Source organism: Phocoena sinus, chromosome 14 (genome assembly GCF_008692025.1).
Source record: "Phocoena sinus isolate mPhoSin1 chromosome 14, mPhoSin1.pri, whole genome shotgun sequence".
NCBI lineage: Eukaryota > Metazoa > Chordata > Mammalia > Artiodactyla > Phocoenidae > Phocoena > Phocoena sinus.
The window spans coordinates 73,952,187-73,968,997 of NC_045776.1; the positions used below are offsets into that span (position 1 = coordinate 73,952,187).

General features: G+C 41.7%; 1 protein-coding gene across 9 annotated transcripts in view; it reads right to left on the minus strand.

The window, feature by feature from the left end:
• The window catches only part of HECTD4 (HECT domain E3 ubiquitin protein ligase 4), a 190,588-nt gene that overhangs the window by 60,425 nt on the left and 113,352 nt on the right, over window positions 1-16,811 (minus strand). For all 9 annotated transcript variants that reach the window (XR_004353147.1, XM_032654317.1, XM_032654314.1 and 6 more), the window contains 10 exons: window positions 15,812-15,965; window positions 14,422-14,702; window positions 14,019-14,208; window positions 12,945-13,026; window positions 11,728-11,930; window positions 10,892-11,027; window positions 9,902-10,084; window positions 9,271-9,435; window positions 8,706-8,875; window positions 7,681-7,796 (listed from right to left, as the gene is read on the minus strand). Coding sequence is in view for 8 of the 9 variants with exons in the window: in XM_032654317.1 (XP_032510208.1) it covers window positions 7,681-7,796; window positions 8,706-8,875; window positions 9,271-9,435; window positions 9,902-10,084; window positions 10,892-11,027; window positions 11,728-11,930; window positions 12,945-13,026; window positions 14,019-14,208; window positions 14,422-14,702; window positions 15,812-15,965 (1,680 nt within the window). In the remaining variant the exon portion in view is untranslated. The remainder of the gene's footprint in view (window positions 1-7,680; window positions 7,797-8,705; window positions 8,876-9,270; window positions 9,436-9,901; window positions 10,085-10,891; window positions 11,028-11,727; window positions 11,931-12,944; window positions 13,027-14,018; window positions 14,209-14,421; window positions 14,703-15,811; window positions 15,966-16,811) is intronic.

The following is a 16,811-nucleotide window of genomic DNA, read 5'->3' on the forward strand; positions in this document are numbered from 1 at the left end:
GGTGCACGGGCTTCTCACTGCGGTGGCTTCTCTTGTTGCAGAGCACGGGCTCTAGGCGCGCAGGCTTCAGTAGTTGTGGCACACGGGCTTAGTTGCTCCGCGGCATGTGGGATCTTCCTGGGCCAAGGCTCGAATCCATGTCCCCTGCATTGGTAGGCAGATTCTTAACCACTGCGCCACCAGGGAAGTTCCCGAAAACTATTACTCTTATCATCTAACTTGATTTTCTAAAAGTCTATAACCTGCTGAACATCTCCTATGAGCAAGGCACAGTGCTAGATGTTGGAAAATACAAAGTTAATACGAGCTGAAGTCCCCAGTCTGGGAGAGATAAGACATGTATATGCATACACACATACAATAAAGAACATAGTGCAAGGCTAGAGTGTGTTATTATGTGACATAAGACACAAACACAGGCACAGAGGTGTGACTTCATTCCAGGAGCTAGAAAGGCTTAATAATCAGATCTCAGAAAAGTCAGAATTTCAATAAGCAGAGAAGGAAGGGAATTCTGGATGGCTTGGCACTGTGACACTACTCTAGAATAGTCAAGAGTTAGATGTCTCAGGAGTACCTCACATGACACACAAAAACTCAAAATGGATCAAAGACCTAAAAAACCTATAGCTAAAACTCTAACTCCTACAAGAAAATACTGGTATAAATATTTATGACTTCAGATTAGGCAATGGTTTCTGAGATAGGATACACAAAGCACAAGCAATGAAAGAAAATTTGAGAAACTGGATTCATAAAAATGAAAAATCTTCGTGCTTCAGGGCTTCCCTGGTGGCGCAGTGGTTGAGAATCCGCCTGCTGATGCAGGGGACACGGGTTCATGCCCCGGTCTGGGAAGACCCCACATGCCACGGAGCGGCTGGGCCTGTGAGCCATGGCCACTGCGCCTGTGCGTCCGGAGCCTGTGCTCTGCAACGGGAGAGGCCACAGCAGTGAGAGGCCCATGTACCGCAAAAAAAAAAAAAAAAAAAAAATCTTTGTGCTTCAAAAGACACTTGAGAAAGTGAAAAGATAACCCACAGAATGGGAGGGAGTACTTATAAATCATATCTGATCAGGGACAAGTATATCTAGAATATATAAAGAACTGTTATAACTCAACAATAAAAAGACAAATAACCTAACTAAAAACAGGCAGAAAAGCTGAACAGATATTTGTCCAAAGAAGATATACAAATGGTCAATACACATGTGAAAAGATGCTCAACGTCATTGGTCATTAGGAAAAGGCAAATGAGATACCATTTCACACCTACTAAGCTAGTTATAATAAAAAAGACAGTACCAGTGTTGGCTAGAGTATGGAGTAACCGGGACCCTCATACGTTGCTGGTGGGAATGTAATAAGCACAGCCACTTTCGAAAATGGTCCCTCAAAAAAGGAAGCAGTTCCTCAACTTAAAACATAGAACTGCTGTAAGACCCAGCAATTCCACTCCTATATATATGCAACAGAATTGAAAACGGAGTCATATGCACAAAAACTTATATATGAATGTTTATAGCAGCATTATTCACAATAGCCAAAAGTTAGAAGCAACACAAGTATTCATAAATTGATCAATGGATAAACAAAATGGTCTATCCATACAATGGAAAGGTATTCAGCCATGAAAAGTAATGAACTACTTGATACCTGCCACAATACGGACAAACCTTGAGAACATTATGCTAAGTGAAAGAAACCAGACACAAAAGGCCACACACATACTATATGATTCCATTTATATGAAATGCCCAGAACAGGCAAATCCAGAGACAGGAAGTAGACTGACGGTTGTCAGGGGCTGAGGGAAGGGGGTGGGGATAACGAATACAGAGGGTTTTCTTCGCGGGGGGTGGTTATAAATGTTCTGGAATTAGTGGTGATGGTTGCACAGCTCTGAATGTACTGGGTTGGCCAGAAAGTTCGTTAGGGTTTTTCTGTAACATCTTATCGAAAAACCTGAACGAACTTTCTGGCCAGCCCAATGTAAAAACCCACTGACTCGTACGCTTTAAAAATGGTAAATTGTGTGGTATGCAAATTATATTTCAACTTAAAAAGATGTCTTAGGAAGAATAAGATGTACTCTAATAAAAGTAAACCACAGAATATGTTTAGGATAGTAGCAAGAAAGATTTATTGACATACCTAGTACCTACAGACACTTAAGACACCTAATACAATCCAATGATATGGATTAGACAGTGATCAAAGATGAAATAGTCGAAGTGGAGCCAGGAGTGAGGCCAGGCCATGAGGTACGTGTCTAGTGTTCTCTATTTACACCTGGGAGTCAGGGACACAAGTCTAGATCTGTGCTTGCCAATAGACAAACCAAAGAGGGGGAAACTATTTAGTTATAGATTCGTGGAGTCCATTACATAAATGTAAAACTGACTACTCATAAAGAGCCCAATTATTTTTAATAAACATTTTCCAATTATTTTTGTTAAAATGACTTAAAAATTATTCTGAGAGACCTGATACACAGAATGCTGGAGGATACAGTGAATAACATCTGCAGCAGTGTCCTTATAAGCAACCAGTAACAAGTGTCATGGAGATACTTCAATGCAGATAGGTGGAATCAGACCAAATAATAAGGGAAAAGCAATTCTTAGGAAGAAGGAAGGGAGTGGGGGCTGTTTGGCAGAGTTGAGGCATGTCTGCCATGAAGTAGGCTTAACATAAGAGGAGATTTTTATAGCATCTAGTAAGAGAAAAAAAAGCTCCTAAGCTACAAATTCAAGAAAGAAAAGGCTGATTGTACTGTACTTTAGCCATAGTAACAAGTAAGTGCCAGACCCGGCTGTAAATTCATTCCAATCTATAAATGACAACTTAACAGTAGTAACCGCACTTAGGAAAGCCAGCCTCTCAGTGACAGCTCTATGCACCTGACAAGCAGCCACTCAAATCGGGGCTTCAGGAAGGTAACTGTGATGACAATGGGAAAATACAAAGTGCAAGAAGGAAAAGTTTGGAGAATAACGCATATGCCTAAACACGAGATAAAAAGCACCCGACTTAAAAGAGCTGGTAGTGGAGATGAACAGAAAAGAGATAAATTTCAGGAGCATTTCAAAGGAAGAATCAGATATGGCAACTGACTGGATGTGGAAGGACTCAGTGTCTGAGGGTCAACAATAGCGCAAGTATAACCAAGAATAGGGAATTCGGAAAGGAGAGTGGATTCCAGAGTAAATGATGACTTTGGTTTTAAATGTGGTATATTCATGAGGCTGGGGCTTGCGGGGGGTTCCTTCTATGAAAAATAGCTACCAGGCCTGCACCTCAAGAGAAGGACTGCCCACAGCAGAAGCCATGAAAGCACAAGGAAGGGCAGATAAAGCAAAGAAGGTGGGTCAAGGCAAAACTTAGAGCAGTTTCTTCAAGTGAGCTGTGAGGGCCACTTGCATCACACTGCCCAGGCCCACCCTTGACTTCTAACTTTTTGGTGGTGCTTGGAAAGCATTTTAAACTTGCCTCCCAGAGATTCTTACAAACTTTCCAAGTGTGAGAACCTCTGGCTCAGGGAATGTGTACATTTAGGAAGGAGGGAGAAAAGGAAATCTGAGAGATTCTGCTATCTGTAAGAGTATAAAAAAAAAGTTGAGAACTTTTTCGGTTTCCATGTCTCTTCTTCAGTTTCACAATCTATTTCCTATGCTGTTTCAACCAAGGGATCCAGTTAACTCCCCAGGAATATTTCTTTCTTTCTTTCTTTTTCTTTTTTTTTTAGTATTTATTTATTTATTTGGCTGTGTCGGGTCTTAGTTGCGGCATGCGGGATCTTCGTTGCCGCGTGCAGGATCTTCATTACAGCTGTGGGATCTTTAGTTGTGGCATGTGGGATCTAGTTCCCTGACCAGGGGTTGAACCCGGACCCCCTGCATTGGGAGACCAGAGTCTTAGACACTGGACCACCAGGGAAGTCCCCAGGTATATTTCTTTATGAGAAAAAGCTCTGTAGTGCTATCTTCCTAGACCAAATGGAACTAGGTACTCTTTTCTTTGGGTTAGAGAAGCTATAAAATTTAGCTATGAATGAGTTAACATTACAATGGCCAAGTCCGTGGCTTAATTCATCCCAGATGAAGTAAAATAATAAAAGGAATTCATTGAAAATTTTTTCATTTTAGAGAATCAATATATTATCACATATACATTTTATGACACTTTCATATATGAAATTTAAAAATCTTGATACATTAAAAAATAAAAATCAGGGACTTTCCTGGTGGTGAAGTGGTTAAGAATCCACCTGCCAAGGCAGGGGACACAAGTTCGAGCCCTGGTCTGGGAAGATCACACATGCTGCGGAGCAACTAAGCCCATGCACCACAACTACTGAGCCGGCGCTCTAGAGTCCGCGAGCCACAACTACTGGGCCTGTGTGCCACAACTACTGAAGCCCGTGTGCCTAGAGCTTGTGCTCCACAACAAGAGAAGCCACTGCAATGAGAAGGCTGCGTACTGCAATGAAGAGTAGCCCCCGCTCGCGGCAACTAAAGAAAGCCCGTGCGCAGCAACAAAGACCCAACGCAGCCAAAAAAAATAAAATTAAATAAATAAATAAATAATCGAAGAACTCTTTCTCCTCTACCCACCACTTTGGATCTCATTTATTAAACAGCATTTCTTCTGAGCACAGGCTCTGACTCCCTAGCAGGCTATAAGAATCCACTACTGGGGCTTCCCTGGTGGCGGAGTGGTTAAGAATCTGTCTGCCAACGCAGGGGACATGGGTTCAAGCCCTGGTCTGGGAAGATCCCGCATGCTGTGGAACAACTAAGCCCATGTGCCACAGCTACTGAGCCTGTGCTCTAGAGCTGGTGAGCCACAACTACTGAAGCCCGCACGCCTGGGGCCCATGCTCCACAACAAGAGAAGCCACCACAATGAGAAGCCCGCGTACCGCGACGAAGAGTAGTCCCCGCTCACCCCAGCTAGAGAAAGCCCACATGCAGCAATGAAGACCCAACACAGCCAAAAATAAAAACAAATAAATTAATTAAAAAGAAAAAAAAAAAAGAATCCACTACTGTGTTGAAAAGTAATTCAGATATGGGTTGTTTTTTTTTTTTTTGCTGCATTGGGTCTTCGTTGCTGCACGCGAGCTTTCTCTAGTTGCGGCGAGCGGGGGCTACTCTTCGTTGTGGTGTGCGGGCTTCTCATTGCGGTGGCTTCTCTTGCTGTGGAGCATGGACTCTAGGTGCATGAACTTCAGTAGTTGTGGCACACGGGCCCAGTAGTTGTGGCTCGCGGGCTCTAGAGCGCAGGCTCAGTAGTTGCGGCGCACGGGCTTAGTTGCTCTGCGGCATGTGGGACCTTCCCAGACCAGGGCTTGAACCCATGTCCCCTGCCTTGGCAGGCAGATTCTTAACCACTGCGCTACCAGGGAAGCCCTGTTTTTGTTTTTGTTTTTGTTTAAATACAGGTAAATGACTCAGGAATCAGCAAACTTGGATATCTACATTTAACCTCAGAGTTCTTTCTGATAATCTAATAAGTGAGTTATTAAGGACTGTTGCACTTGACATAGGACAGTATTTTAGAATATAAATCGCTATGTATAAGCTCATAGTCTTCTCTTTTGTAAAAATTAGTAAGAACTTCCCCCACGTTTCTTTCCAACTCTTTCTTACCACAGGGTTCTTTTCCACAGAAAAAAATGGGTTAGTGGGTTATTATTAAAACCATTTGCTCTAAATTATTATGATTCCTGGCTTGTACATTAAGTACCAAAGTTAATTTCACAGAGTAAGACCCCTTTATTCCATAAAATATATAAAAGATACCCAGAAAGAGTCCTATAGAATAGTAAGTGATTCATTCAGCAAGTTATATGCTTGCTAAAATCAGTCAAATAAGTCTTAGGATGCAATCTAAGCCAAGAATATTGAAAGCAGAGGCAGGGAACTACATACCATAAGTACAAAAGTAAATTATAAGCAAGTATTTAGCATAAGTAAGTTCACCCAAGAAAGCAAGCTCCTTTTCTTTTGTTCTTTTTCCCTTTTCTTGGGGTCTCTCTGAGGTTTTTTTTTTTAATAGTTTATTTATTTATTTGGTTGCACCAGGCCTTAGTTGTGGCAGGCAGCCTCCTTAGTTGTGGCACATGTGCTCCTCAGTTAGAGCTTACTGGCTCTTTAGCTGTGGCAGGACAACTCTTAGTTGTGGCATGCATGTGGGATCTAGTTCCCTGACCAGGGATCGAACCCAGGCCCCCTGCATTGGGAGCATGGTGTCTTAACCACTGTGCCACCAGGGAAGTCCCTCTCTGAGGTTTTTTTTAACAGTTGTTGGCTCCAGAGAACCATGCTTATTAAGGGAAGGAGATTTGAGAAGTAAAACAGATACAGAATGAAGATAAAAAGCGAAAACAAACCAACAGAAATCACTGCCACATGAAAAAGGACAAAAATTTAAGGACAGAAAAGAGATTAGAGAGTTACTGAAAAAAAGCAAACAACATGAGAGACAGTAAATAATATAGATAACAGAAATGACCAAAAAAAAAAAAAAGGATAAAACTAAAACCATTAGGGAAGGGAAGGATATCCACTTCTTCTTTACAGTTTATGAAAATACTAGTAATAGAGCATTGGAGAAATGCTAATCTAATTGTGAACAATTACATTTACAGTCCTACTATGTCCTTGAGGATAAAGGGTAAATTTTCACTTTAAAAACACCCAGGCCAACTATCAATTTACAGGAAATTTGAGGACCAAAGGACACATTAAATGACACCACAGGATATAATCAGCAAAATCCAGACTGTGGGAAACTCTTCAACAAATAAGTTGCAAGGGAAGAAAAGATATTGAGGGGAATTTTTTTTAAAAAGAGATTTAAAAGACAGCAATGAATTATAATAGATGAACTTTATTTGGATCCTGATTCAAATAAACAAATGTAAAAACAAGTATTACTTTATGAGAACATTAGAAAGTTGAACACTGACTAGATATTTAATAATATTAAAGAATTACTGTAAATTTTTTAGATGTGATACTGATATTGTGGTTATTTTAAGAGTCCTTATTTTTGACACACATACTAAAATATTTATGGATAAAATAAAGGAATATCTAAAAATCTGCTTAAAAATAATCCAGGAGGGTGCAGCGTAGATGAAACAGGATTGGCTCTGAGTTGATAACTGTTGAAACTAGATGATGGAAACGTGAGGGTTCATTTTACTAAAAAAGTCTCTCTATTCTTGTATTTGTTTGAACTTTTCCATACACACACACACACACACAGACACAGAGGAACACACACACACACAAAGATGGATGTTAGTGCAAATTCTTGATTCTGAATTCAAATGTGGCCAATGACAATAGTCAGAAAGTATCTGCAGCTCATACATAATTCTAATTGAGAAATAAAGGCAACTAATTAATATGAATGGGGAAAAGAAAACACTCTGACATAGTGGTCCTAAAGTTAAATTGAAAAATGCTGATTTCCTAGTTGGCATATACTGAAGGTTTTAATTTACATTTCTAGATCTGAAATGAAAGTAAATTGTGGTAAGTGTTGTGTTTAGAGTTCAGCTGTTGGATGTGTACATGAAAACAGTTAACATTCCATTATCAAATTATAAATGTGCTGACAAAACTTAAGACAATAGGGTAGAAAGGAAAGTAACAGGTACTTACCAGCACTGCATTCCTGGGCTACTAGGTTGAGAACTTCAACAGCTGCTGGACACTGCTGTATGAATTCTTCACAAAATAAGCTGTCTTCTAAAAGCTGGGCCATGACCAGGCATGCTCTTAATGTTAAAAGATTTACAATATTTCAAAGTCATCAATGGTCATTCTCTAAAAAGTCAACTGTGAAAAACATTTCAATCAATTTTATCCTCTAATTTAAACAAGGTTCAAACTCCCCATTCCTCTTGCTTTTTTTCTGAGCTGGACTGGCTGGGAAGTATATAACTTCTCTTGTGCCCCGCATACTAACTGCTGACACTGCGTGGACAATCGGAAAAGGGAAAAATGGCTGCCACCTCCCTAAATGAAGTCACCAAGTGCCAGGTAGAAATCAGCACCATCTCTTAACAGCTCTTCCTAACCGGCGCTCCGTGGGCAATATTAACGTTCTGGGAACAAGAGAGGTCCAAACACTTGGGAAATCTGTATGCTGATCTCTCTCACCTAACTCAAAACACATATTAGAACTTTCTGACAAGTTTCATTGTCAAAAGAAACTTGCTGTTGTTTCATTGTAAATAAACGTATTTTCTTTCCAACTCCAGTACTTGCGAGCATTCCCTAATTTCCTCCTCAGCAGTCTGGAAAGCAGATGGACCAGATAGGTACTAATGTGGTCCGAACCACTTTAAAAAAGGCAAAGCTGCAGAAGAATTCCTGTGACAGGACAAAGTTCTTTAACCAAAGCAAATCAGTGAAGCCTCATGTATGTGCTCTATATATCAATCATATTTTGTTTATTTACTTTCTTAGGGAAACAGCTAAACTTTATTTCAAAGTGCAGAAACTGGGGAATGCAACAAAAACTGTAGTAAACATAGCACAAGAGGATGGTTTCTGTTACTCAGTTTGGCATGAAGTTCACGCTGCGGACCCACTAAGCCTGGTGCAGAGGGCCCCCATGGAGGACCCCTGTCTCTGTGCCTGCACCACCTCAGCACATTAGGGGATCTTTGGAGGGTGCTCACCTTGTTCTTATTTCAGCCAGGAGCCGAACGACTGCCATCACAGGAGCTGACCCATCTCCTGTTGCAGGAAGTGAGGTATGAATAGAGAGACTTCCCTCCTGAGGAAGCAACATGGACTGGACTGCCTGTACTACCTTCTCAGTAATGGACAGTTTATGAAGAGGCAATGCCTGATGGCGGTGGGGGGAGGGGCATGGCAAAAAGTTAAATTCAAGTAGTTAGTTTATAAGAAATGAGGGTGTTATTATCATCTGGAGTTAATTCTCAAAATTTCAGTTAAAAAGAATCAAATCACCATACAGAATTGCAAGCTAGACCCAAACAATTAAACATACAATACACTGTGGAATATTCCAAACCAAAGAAATGAATTTTGTCATCCAGGTAAAAATTTCCACACAAATGTTACTATTAAATGATTATGCCCAATAGGTAAATACATGTCACGAGTAAAATTTAAGAAAACCAAGTATCTGTGCTTCTGTACTGTGTATGTGCATATTACTCATTCAGTACGGTTACCATCTGCAGTAACATTTTAAGATGCATTTAAAAATCACCTTACCTCTGATCTTGGAACACAAAGTCTAGACAATGGAATAGTCAGTGTGTCTGATGCTTGCGACGTCTTTCTACAGTCTATGGGTGGGAATTTGACTGTAGCTATACCTTCCTGCTCATTGATAGAAGCCACTACTCCGACGCTTCCTGATATTCCTCTACCTAAAACCTAGAGACACAGAGGGATTAGCACTACCTACCAGCTCTGATGGTGTGAGCAATTATCTCATGTGACAAGTGGGAAGAGGAAACTTACAGCTGTCATTACCGGCATTACAGTAATAGTTTCTTATAACGCAGATACCAAGCCCTGAACATGAGTTAAAATTATAGGTCTTAAAACCTTACGTCGAGGTGATCACAATATGATACAAATTCAAACTTTCAATTCTAAAACATTGCCAATATTAACACCACCACAGGACACAAGTACTGTAGTTAACGTTACATGGTACTGCACTAGTATCTGACTCATCTGCAGCACAGTGTGGATTGGAACTCACGAGTTTCTTAGCTTAAAGGAACCAGGATTTTTGTCCAGCTGGGTGGATGACACTTGTCTTACAGATGAGCAATTAATCAATGGACTTACATACAGGGGAAAGCGATGACTTGGGAAGATGGTGGCTGGTTACCTGAACCTCAGACCCCATCTTGATTGTCTCTTTGAAGCCTCCAAGTGCACACAGTGCAGCGACAGCCTGGCGGGCGATTCTCTGAAGTTTGGCGAGTTTTCTGCCACTACTGCTGCCATTTTCCAGAATGCTTTCTGCATATTTCCCCAATTGTGGAATGTACATCAGCGCACGAGACAGAACCTAAGTGTAAGAAGCAGCCCATGCAGTGGGAGATAAAGCTCTGGTTGTTTTGATACTAAGCATGATGCAGTGTCTACAACAGTGCCTGGGTCCCATGTGCTAAAGGAACTCTGGACATGAGAGGGGTGAAATAATTATCAGGTATGACCACTGACATTCTTGGCATATTTGCCTTACATGATTGGACAGAACTGGAAATACACAACCTCAAAATATGGGAGAATCAAACACTGTTAATAAAACCCCTAAACTAAAGCAAAAATTTATCTGCAGGAAAACCATAACAGCATACTGCCTACATCTCAATACCCAAGTATCTTTAGGACACGTTATAAGGTGTTCACATCACGAATGACTGGGAAAAGGGAAATTGATTACCAAACCCTAGTTTTCAGGAAACTGAACTACTGTTTGTAAAAATGAATTACTGACAGAGCACTCAGGGAGTGTAAATCACACAGAGGCCTCCTTAGGACTTAGTAAGTACACTTAACAAATCCAATAAACCAAGGCCACATGATTTCCTAATGTTAGTACCAATCAAATATAAGCAAGAAGGAGAAACAAGGAGTGCCATTCTTTTCCTGAGAACACTAGACTGCCTTCCGTGAAATCAGAACTGGCAGTGAAAGGGGATGTGGGTTAACAGAGTTGAAGCTACTGAATCAAAGCAAATTTCAGGGGAAACACAGTTAACAAGTATATCTGGCCAGTCTGGGAACTCTCTCTTTGTTAGAATGTCCTTTGCTAGAACAGAACATTAACTTCTGTCTTGCTTCCTCTTTTAAGCAGCAACAGCGTACTAGCCTTCTCTGCTGTCGTGGTCCATATCTGAGCAGCATTTGACTCAGGCGCCGTCAGCAAGCTGTGAAGCAAGGCGATCACTTCTGCGGCCATGCTGTTCGCCACATGCCCACTGATGAAAGGTCGGACAGGGTCAGTCCTGCAAGTGTCAACATGGAAAAGTGTCAGTGCCCAGTGATGGTGAATAAGGCAGACGAGTGGCTTCAGGCTTGACACCAGATGCAAACATTTTCTAGTTATAAATACTGGAAAAAGTGGGTTTTGGTGACTCCCATTCTTTCTGGTAACTGAAGAAGCCTTGGAAACAATGGACCTCAAACCTTTAACTGTATAAACCATCGTGATCAAGGAAAGGACCTACACTACATCTGCCTCTGGCTGGCAAGCACAGAACCTCACACAAACTTCCCAGGGGCAACACGCATTTATCTTTCCTCCAACTAGAAAGAAGCTTCTGTGTACAGTTGGGATGGTGACAAGTATCGTTTGGATGAAGAAAAGGCAGCAAGGACAGTTTACTATTTCCGCTACTCAAAAAAACTATAGCTGGTGTTCCTGGTGGTGGCCTTCCTCAGAAAAACAATCCTCCAGCCACAGATGTCCACTCAGCCTGGAGGGCCCCCCTATTCGTCCCTCACAACCTCAGATCCACCTGGATGGTCATCACTTTCTGACTTGACTTTGAGAACAACTACTACAACGGATGGGTATTTTAAGCCCTCAGTCCTCATTTCCAGCAGGTCAAGGGGAGGATATAAAATTAAAACCCTCAAAACAAATCCTTTACAAAGTAAGTCTGAGAAGAGTGCAGACAGCTTCCAACCTGTGAAAGGTTTTACCTGGCAAGTTCAGAGTTCCTCTCTCGGCAAATGGAAGTTTGGGCGGTTTTCTTTTTGTCCCCTGTGGACAGTCCACTCACAGTCTCTGGGTTGAGCGATTCCACGGGTGGCCCGACACTGACGATGAGGCCTGACTGTGCCCACTTGGTTGCTTTTCGCAGAGCAGCTGCCGCCTCTTCTGTAATCACCTCACAGCAGCCACCCTGGGGATCAGATTGAAGACATTCATGATATTCTTTTCACTCTTCTCAGCATTATACTTTAAAAAATCTGTTTCCCCTAATCCAGGCTCATTTTTATAAATTCATATATTAAAATATTATATGTAGAAAGTTAAATCTCCACAAACATCCTTTGTCCTCGCCCAGTCAGAGATCACTGTTAGTCCTCTAGAATTTTTTCCATGCAGATTCTGACATACATAATCATAGGCCACGCTACACAGTTTTGGTTTCTTTTTTATCAGTTATCAAAACATCGTGAATTGTGATCATTGATATGAACCTGATACCATAAAATATCATGAATATCCATGTCTACATATTTAGACCTACCTGATTCTTTTTATAGTTGTACAGTATTTCACTATATGAATGTAATAATTTCTTTAACAAATCCCCTATTTATGGGTACACAGATTCTATTTTGTTTTTTACAAACAGAACTGCCAAGGACAGGCTTGTCTCTGGATACTTGAAAATGCCTATTTACCCTCACCTTGGCAATAATGGGTACCATCGATCTTAACATTATCAGTGCGACAGGTAAAAATGATACACTACTATTGTTTTATTACTTCCCTTTAATTATTTATCATGTAATCTGTGAGCCTGAGCATATTTTTATATTTTCACGGGCTTTTTTGTCTTTATTTCTTATTATCTATTATTATTACTCTTTTAACCTTTCACCCTATGGTCACTTTTTTTTTTTTTTTTTGATCACTTTTAAAGTATTTTTAGGCTGTAGAACTTTCTTAACAGAGCTAAGAAAATTTCTAGGTCAAAACCAAGAGTTCTCTTCTACATTTTAACGTTAATGATACATTGATTTTGACTAGTTCTCTTGAAAATGGCCTCAGTTAAGCCACTGTCTTCAATTTCTCACCCTGTGGTAACTTGAAATTAAAAAAAAAATTTCTCCTGAAAACCTGAAGCCTGGCATATGTTCTTCGACTGTGGGTCTTGGCGGAGCGGGTTCCTTCATATTGGGGTTACCTTTGTCATGTCTCGGTCCATTTTCACGACTTTCTCCATGTTGGCACCAGTACCAAGTCGGAAGGGCCGTCCTTCTGAGCTACTAAAATGGGAAGGCAGAGAGAGGCAATGATTTTACAGGCATGGTCACAGGTGGGGGAGGCCTCAGTGAGCGATCTAAATCCCAAAGTGAGGGGATTTTAACAACAGCCTGGATTGCTGCCTTGGTGTGAATGACTGGATCTTCCTTTCTAATAATTCAGCTCCCCCTGCCTCCTAAACCTGGCTCTCAAAAAAATCTTTCACCAAATTTGTACTATGACGTTTCACAGTGCCCAGGAATGTTCCTTGGAAGTTTCTTCATCTATGTGCTGACTTGCCCTGACCACGCTTAGTCTATGCCAACAGCCTAGTAGTGCTTTCGGTTGCCACGATGGCAGACAAGGGATCCAATTATGAGGATGACACCATCATTCAGTCATTTATTTGAAGAGAGGACTCTTCCATCTGAGACATAAACACCTCTCCTAAATTCCCTTGTGCTCTGTGGGATCTTCTCGTTGTCCTGGATTCCACTGACAGGGCCCTGTAGATTTGTAATCTTTGGACAGTAATTATATATTTTTACTTCCTTGTTGAGCAATCATACCATTCATCCTTCGATTAAATAAAGCTATAAAAAAGTTTCTTATTTCTTCACCTCACAGTCAATGGTATCCCTAAATTTACTGATGGCTGAAGGATGCCAATAACTGAAAACCAAGCTGTATTATTCCTTCTCAAAGCCCAGGTCACACTATAGACTCCTCGTAGGACACAAATGATACATTCTCAACAGGATTTTCACTCTGTTGGGTCTGGAGAGACAGTACCGAGTTGTGGTTAAAAGTTTGGGTTCTGCATCAGAGGGACCTGCATTTATATTTCAGCTCTGCCTCAGTTTCTCCATACGTAATGACAGGGATGATAGTAACATTGATTACCTCTTAGGGGTGTTAAGAGGGCTGAGACAGTTGATACCTGTAAGGGGCTTACTCAGCACAGTGCCTGCAACATGGCTAGTGCTTGATGGCATATAGCTATTACAATCATCACCTTAGTAATGGTTGGAGAACTTCATGGGATGACTGGTCTTCCCGCTTGTGGATAAAGATAGAGAGCTTGCCATCCACTGCTTCACTCTCTTCTCCAGGGTCTTTATCTCCTTTTAAGGAACTCTTGGGGCTGATTTTTGTCAACGTGGTGTCAGGTTCGGAAGCGGTTGGAGAAAGGACTGTCTGACATCCTTTAAGCAAACAAAAAAATTGCGAAGTTGTTTGTGCGGCTCCCCTGTATAAGGAAAGCATTGGCTTTGGAATCTCTCGTCCTCCCTCTCTCCCGCTCTGTCCCTTTTATCACAGGAAGCACAGCTGCAGCTGTAGACAAGGGAAAGCTCGGTCTGACCGTCCACAGGAAGTGAGCGCCTCAGTGCCATTCTTCCGTCCAGGAGGCTACTCACCTGGGACCACGTAATCTGCTAGCTTTGCTAAGAGCAACGAGGCGATCTTGGACGCTGGGTCGCTGGGATCCTCTTGCTCGCTGTTTAGGGAGGGGACAGAGTAGCTCCAGGGTGGGAGCTCCACATTCCCACAGTCTTCTACGCTCATCAGCGGGAGTGCCGCCCGGCACAGCTGAAGAATGATAAGAACCAGCTTTGGGGACGGGCGTTGGTCAAGCAGCAGGGAGAGGAGTTTGGACACACAAGCTGGCTGGCTCAGGATGGCTTTACCTATGTGACTCCTGCAAAAGGAGGAAGAAAAGGTCCACAATGCTGAGAATGTTATCTACAGAAATTCAGAAGCAGAAGTTCCCTAAATGAGGTTGAACAAACTGATGACTTCATATTTAATGAGGAAGACACAGATTTGGCAATACGTTTTTATGAAGGAGAATTAAGGGTTTTTGTAAACATCTGATGAAAGCTCATAATCGGCCAATAATACTTTAAAAGATTTTTGAATATTTTCTGATACTTGATGTTTATTTAATTGAGATCCTGTAGTTCAGCACGATTCACAGAACACCAAGACTTAGAAACCCAAGGTAGGAGGCTTTTAGTTTAGTCTTTTATTCCTTTTTAAGAAGTGCTTCAAGACCAAAGAGATCATACAGTGTTGTACTGGCCTCAAGACTCTGGGATCTGCCACAGCTGAACCTGTTACATTTCAGCAGAAACCAAAGAATAAGCAGCCTTATGTGGACAAGCTTTTGTGGGCCTCACAGCTCACACATGACTAAACCTCCACAGAGTATCTTCTTTTAAAGACACAGCATGAGAAGGCGAATTAATTACAGGTCCTGGCTGATTATTCTTTAATCTTGCTATAATGAAGGTAAAGATGTTTAGTTACTGAATGCAATTGTATTGACTCAAAAGGCTAGCGGCTGTTGCCAGTCAAGTATTGAAGCAAATGATAATATGTTATTTTATGATGTAGATATTCACCTAAATAATTTTCTTATTTTGGAACTAAATGCTATTTTTCAATGACTTCATCCTCTGCTATTTTTCTTGATGCAGGAGCATATCAGGATGGCCTAGTAAGATGTTTCTAAAGACAACCACCCGCAAAGGAAGCCAAATCACTCAGAGGAAAAGCCATCTCCTCCCACAGCTCCAGCCAGGCCTTCCTTTCTTTGCGGTACGCGGGCCTCTCACTGTTGTGGCGTCTCCCGTTGTGGAGCACAGGCTCCGGACGTGCAGGCTCAGCAGCCATGGCTCACAGGCCCAGTTGCTCTGCGGCATGTGGGATCTTCCCGGACTGGGGCACGAACCTATGTCCCCTGCATTGGCAGGCAGACTCTCAACCACTGCGCCACCAGGGAAGCCCCAGCTGGGCCTTCCTTACCTCGAGAGGTCATTGAGAAGACTCAGGACGTCCTGGAGGGCATCGTTCCCGGCAGCCTGGTTGCCGCAGCTCTCTGTCGCTCGGGCGAGGTGGTTAGTGAGAAGGCTGGACACTTGACGGGCCAGACCTGAGTGCACAGCGTCTGTGGAGCCACCTTCAGAGTGCAAGAAAGGAGAAGCGCAGTGAAAGCTCCAGGAAGGCATGGAGTGTCTGCAGGTGTGGTGAGCCTGCATTAAAGCCCTCCCTTTGCCCAATTTTTCTTTAACCTGCTCAGTATTTCATTAGCCATCCAATTAGTGTCTTCTCATTAGATAACAACTGAACATAAACGAGGTAACAGTAACTTGAAAAATGATTCAGTGTTGGGGAAAGACATTCCTCTTAATTAAAACTGAATATAATTCATCCACACAAAACCCAGAAACATACTTTGATTGACAGGCAAGAATCACCATTTGACTGTGATGAAAACATCTTGATTTTTTTTTTTTTTTTTTAGTGAGGTACAGTTGATGTACAATATTAAGTTACAGGTGTATAACACAGTGACTTGTAATTTTTAAAGGTTGTACTCCATTTATAGTTATTATATAATATTGGCTATATTCCCTATGTTGTACAATATATTCTCGTAGCTTATTTTTTACACAATAGTTTGTACTGCTTAGTCCCCTACCCCTATAGTGCCCCTCCCCGCCCCTCTTCCCACTGGTAACCACTAGCTTGCCCTCTATATCTGCGAGTCTGTTTCTGTTTTGGAAAACATCTTGATGTTTAACTCACACCTACCTCTTCTCAAACACAATAAAAGACATTTTGGGGTCTTTCTATTTTCATTGTAGTTCCAGAGCCTTCCCCAAACATCTCTCGTAAAGTCCACAAAAATTATTTGCCATTTACTGTTCATTCTACCTAGAAGTCTTCTTTATCCTTCAAGAAAAACTCACATGTCACCTTCTTTGGGGAGCTTTGCCTGATCCCTAGCATAGCTGGTCTGTAG